Source organism: Eimeria maxima, genomic scaffold (assembly GCF_000499605.1).
Source record: "Eimeria maxima Weybridge genomic scaffold, Emw_scaff551, whole genome shotgun sequence".
In the NCBI taxonomy this organism is placed as follows: domain Eukaryota; phylum Apicomplexa; class Conoidasida; order Eucoccidiorida; family Eimeriidae; genus Eimeria; species Eimeria maxima.
In genome coordinates this window covers 1-5,000 of record NW_013566592.1, presented here as the reverse complement: position 1 = coordinate 5,000, position 5,000 = coordinate 1, and the positions used below count along the sequence as shown (strand labels likewise).

At 53.4% G+C, this 5,000-nt stretch overlaps 1 protein-coding gene across 1 annotated transcript in view; it reads right to left on the bottom strand.

The window, feature by feature from the left end:
- The window catches only part of EMWEY_00037170 (hypothetical protein, conserved), a gene marked incomplete at both ends in the record, with an annotated part of 9,856 nt that extends 6,738 nt beyond the window's left edge, over window positions 1–3,118 (bottom strand). Inside the window, one exon of the mRNA XM_013482218.1 lies at window positions 1–3,118. This exon is cut by the window's left edge and continues 1,140 nt beyond it. Coding sequence (XP_013337672.1) covers window positions 1–3,118 — 3,118 coding nt within the window.
- Between the last annotated feature and the right edge of the window lie 1,882 nt (window positions 3,119–5,000).

Here is a 5,000-nt window from a genome sequence, read left to right as displayed (position 1 = left end):
GTTCTTGCTGCTGCTGCGCTTCTTCCTCCTGTTGCGGTTGCTGCTGCTGCTGCTTGTCCTGCTGCTGCCGCCGTTGCCGCTGCTGCTGCTGCAGCTTGGGGCGTCCGAAGGATCCACTCACGCGTCTAGGACGACGCAGGTGATGATGCTCTCCCTGCTGCTGCTGCTCTTGCTGCTGCTGCTGCTGCTGCTGCTCCTGCTGCTGCTGCGCTTGCCCCTGTCCCCAACGCAATCGATTCCATAGGCCCGCAAAAACAGCCTTCACGCTGCCCGTATGCTGCGGCTGCTGCTGCTGCTGCTGCTGCTGCTGCGGCTGCTTCCGTTGCTGATCCTCCTTTTGTTCTTGCTCCTCCTGTTGCTGTTGCTGCTGTTGCTTCTGTTGCTGCTGTTCCTTTTGTTCTTGCTCCTCCTGTTGTTGCTGCTGCTGCTTCTGTTGCTGCTGTTCCTTTTGTTCTTGCTCCTCCTGTTGTTGCTGCAGCTGCTTCTGTTGCTGCTGTTCCTTTTGTTCTTGCTCCTCCTGTTGCTGCTGCTGCTGCTTCTGTTGCTGCTGTTCCTTTTGTTCTCGCTCCTCCTGTTGTTGCTGCTGCTGCTGCTTCTGCTTCTTCTGCTGCTTCTGTTGCTGCTGCTTCTTTTGTTCTTGCTCCTCCTGTCTCTGCTGCTGTTGCAACTGTCTCTGTTGCTGCTGTTGCTGCTCCTCCTCCTTGTCCTGCAGCGGCGGTTTTTCCTGCTCTTGCTGCTCCTCCTGCTGCTGTGGATGCTGTTGCTGCTGCTGCTGCTGCTGGTCCGTCCCATGCTGCGGCTGCGGCTGCCGTTCGGATTGTTGCTGCTGCTGTTCGGATTGCTTCTGCTGCTGCTCGGATGGCTGCTGCTGCTGTTCGGATTGCTGCTGCTGCTGTTCGGATTGCTGCTGCTGCTGTTCGGATTGCTGCTGCTGCTCCAGCTGCTGCTGCTCGAGTTCCTGCTGCTTCAGCTGCTGCTGCTCCTTCTGCACCTGGCGCTGCTGCCGGCGCTGCTGCTGGCGCTGCTGCTGGCGCTGCTGCTGGAGCTGCTGGCTGAGTGCAAACCCCACACGGGGTACGGTGGCACGGTGCATGCGCTCGGGGGCCCCCCCCTCAATAGTAGTACCCTTTAAGGGTCCTTCAACAGGTACCTCGGGGGGCCCCCTTAGTTGTGCTAGTTGTGCGGATACCTCGGGGGGCCCCTGAGGGTCCCCTTCGTGTCTTCCCTTTGCTTCGGAGGCAGCTTCTTCCGATGCAGCAGCTGCTGCTGCTGTTGCAGCGGCAGCTGCGGGTGTTGCTGCTGTAGCTGTTGCTGCTGCTGCTGTTGCTGCTGCTGCTGTTGCTCCAACTGCTGCAGCAGCAGTTGCCAACTCAGGGGGCCCCGCAATGGGGGCCTCCTCAATAGCATGAGGCTTTAAAGAAGCCACGGGGGCCCCAAGTGCAACCGGGGGGGGCCCAAGTGCAACCGGGGGAGCCCCAAGTGCATCCGGTGGGGCCCCCTCTTCCTTGGTGGCTCCTTCATGACCTGCTGACTCCGGGGCCCCCTCTGCGGGTACAGACAACACCTCGGGGGCCCCACCATGGGGGCTCCCACCATCAGAAGAAACATCTGGTGATTTAAAATCGGACATAGGGGCCCCTGTACCCTCAGCAACACCAAGGGTCTTAACGGGGCCACCAGGGGCCCCAGGGGCCCCAGGGCCCCCAAGGGTCTGCCGGGTCTCAAAGGCCTCAGTACCCTCAGGAACCCCCTTTTGAGTTTGAGGGCCCCCCTCTTTAGTTTGAGGGGCCTCCTCTTTAGTTTGAGGGGCCCCCTTTCCCTCAGGGGCCCCCTCATTAGTGTGCGGAATCCCTTCTCCCCCCGGGGCCCCTTCTTGAGGTTGTGGGGCCCCCTCTCCCTCGGGGTCCCCCTTTCCCTCCGGAGCTCCCTCTTGTGTACGAGGGGCCCCCTCTCCCACAGGGGCCCCAGTCTTGAGGGTGTTTATGTCTTCGTTTACAGGAGGAGAAGGAGAAGAAAAAAGGGTATTATTACCTTTAGTACCCACTAAACCCTCTTCTTTTTTATTATCTAAAGAAGGGGTACCTGCAGACCCCCTAGGGGCCCCCAAATCCCCATATAACCCCAAATGGTGGCTGCGGTGTAGGAGGGCCCCCTCACCTTTGGGGGCCCCAGCTGCTTGGGGGGCCCCCGCTGCCTGGGGTGGGCCCGCAGCTTGGCGGCCCCTCACATCATCTTCCGTGGGGCCCCCATGATGGAGGGCTCCCTCCCGTTGGAGGGGCCCTCCCTGTTGTCTTTGTTCCTCTAGAGGTGCCTTGAAGGGAGACAAGGGGCCCCCAACAGGCAGGGGCCCCGCAGGTACCACAGGAGGCCGCTCAGTGTCTTGAGGGGCCCCTCTATCCACGATGGGGGGCCCCTGCTGCTGCTGCTGCTCCAATTTGCTGCTCTTGCTTTCGGTGTTGCTGCTGCAGTTGGCTTCGGACGGATTCCCTTCTGGGGGCCCCTGTGGGCACACCGACGGAGAAGTGGGGCCCACGCTGCCCTCAGGGGTTTGCTGCTGCTGCTGCTGCTGCTGCTGCGGGGAGGCCTCCACCAAAAGATTTGGGGTGCCCTCTCCCATTTCTTTCTGAGGGGCCCCCAAATCAGGTGGGGGCCCCTCTTCCTTTGCTTGGGGCCCCTCTGCAGCAACGGAGGGGGGCCCCAAGACGACGGAATGCGGTGGGGGCCCTACGGGGCCCCCAACTTGTGAGGGTGCCTCCTCGTGAGCTTCTGCTCCTCGGGGCCCCTCTAAAACTGCTGCGTCTGCTGCTGCTGCTGCTGGTGCTTCTGGGGGGGCCCCGCCTAAAACTACTGCTGCTGCTTCTGGGGGCCCCCCTAGAACAACAGCTTCTTCGGCGGGTGGGGGCCCCTCTGTAGCAGCAGCAGGTGAAGGGGGCCCCTCTTCCTCGTTATTGGAGAGAGACCGCGGCTTCTCTAAACTTGATAGTGGGCCCTCGGTACCCAAGGGGGGCCCCCCAGTACCCAAGGGGTCCCCCCCAGTACCCACGTTGGGGGGCCCCCCGCTACCCTCTTGGGGGGGCCCCTTCTCGTGGGTATCATGAATGTCTGTCGGATTGTTCATCTTATAAGATGTATAAAGAACTAAAGATAGCCTAACACTACCTGCTGCTGCTGCTGCTGCTGCTGCTACGGCTGCTGCTGCTGCTGCTGGCGTTGCTGTTGCAGCTCCGGTTGTTTATGCAGCTTTTGCTGCTGCTGCTGCTGCTGCTGCGCCTCCACAGACAGTAGCATTAGGCTAGGGCGGGGGGGTGAGGGCCCTCTGCGGGTGGGGCCCAGGCCTAACCAGTAAACCCTAAACCCTAAACCCTAAACCCTAGCCTTAACATCTAGAATCATATACCCTCGGTATACAAAAAAAAGATTTGTAATCGGCAGTGTCAGGGCCTCATACAAAACATTGAGGACTTGCTGCTGCTGCTGCTGCTGCCGCTGCTGCTGCTGCTGCTGCGGTTGCTGCTGCTGTTGCAGCTGCTGCCTGACACCTTAAAACCTCCCTAATAAAAAGGAGAAAATGCCAACACAAAAACGGTAAAAGCAGCAAAAAGCCCGGGGCAGCAACGACTGCTCCTGTTGCTGCTGCTCCTGCTGCAGCAGCTGCTGCACTTGCTGTCTTTGCTGCAATTGTTGCTGTTGCTGCTGCAGCTGCAGCCATATATAATGCTTCTAGGGGCCCCTATTTCTTATTTATTTATATAATTTAATACAAATAAATAAACCCTTTTTTTTATTAAAAGGTTTACACAGAATAAACACCTTTATACCCTACAACCCCACTGTCAGGGGGGCCCCCATGCTCAGGGGGGGGGGGCCCCCCGGGGGGGCCCCCCGTAGCCCCCAGTACTACAGTTGAGAAGCAAGAGTTATTTCTAGGGTTTGGAGTATAAATATTTATATAATTGTATTTATTATATTAGGGTTTAGGGTTTAGCGATTAGGGTTTAGGGTTTAGCGATTAGGGTTTAGGGTTTACACAATGTGTATACGCGTCTGCCTATATGCCATTGGTATTCATAGGAATTGTTCTAGCTAGCTGCAGCTAGCTATAGCTAGCTATATATAGCTAGCTGCCTCTCTCTATAGCTAGCTATATATAGCTAGCTAGCTAGCTAGCTAGCTAGCTAGCCATAAGAAGGGTTATATATATAAAGGCGATGGTACTTATTGTTGTAGGGTTTACATATTGAGGATAAATAATAATCCTCCTGCTGCAGCTAGCTAGCTAGCTAGCTAGCTAACTGCAGCAAGCAGCAGCAGCTAGCTATATATATAGCTAGCTGCTGCATGCAGCAAGCTGCTAGTGGTAGCTAGCTACAGCTACCAGCTAGCTACGGATAACTGCAACAATAAGCAGCAGCTAGCTACAGCTAGCTGCAGCAACGGTCTCCGTTGCGTGCGGCTGCTGCTGCTGCTGCTGCTGTTGCTGTTGCTGTTGCTGCTGTGTATAGAAGATCAAATAAAACAGCAGCAGCAGCAACTGCAGCAACTGCAGCAGCAGCAGCAGCAGCAACAGCAAAGAGAAAATAATTGTTTGTCTTTGCGTCTGCTGTTATGTATACTTAATCAACAGACAATTACCTCCTTTATTTAATTAATTAATTTAATTAATTAATTAATTAATTAATTTAATTTAATTAATTAATTAATTAATTAATTAATTATATAAAATAATTCTTTTTATTTTTGTTTTTTTTTCCTTAAATATTTATTATTTTATTTATTATTATTTTATTTATCTTATTTTATTTTATTTTATTTATTTATTTTATTTATTTATTTATTTATTTATTTATTTATTTATTTATTTATTTGTATATATTCGTTGTTTTTATTGCTTTCTTTGGCAAACATTATTTATTTATTTATTTATTTATTTATTTATTTATTTATTTATTTTTTCTTCCTTTTTCCTTCATTACTGCTTTTTATATAATACACATTATATA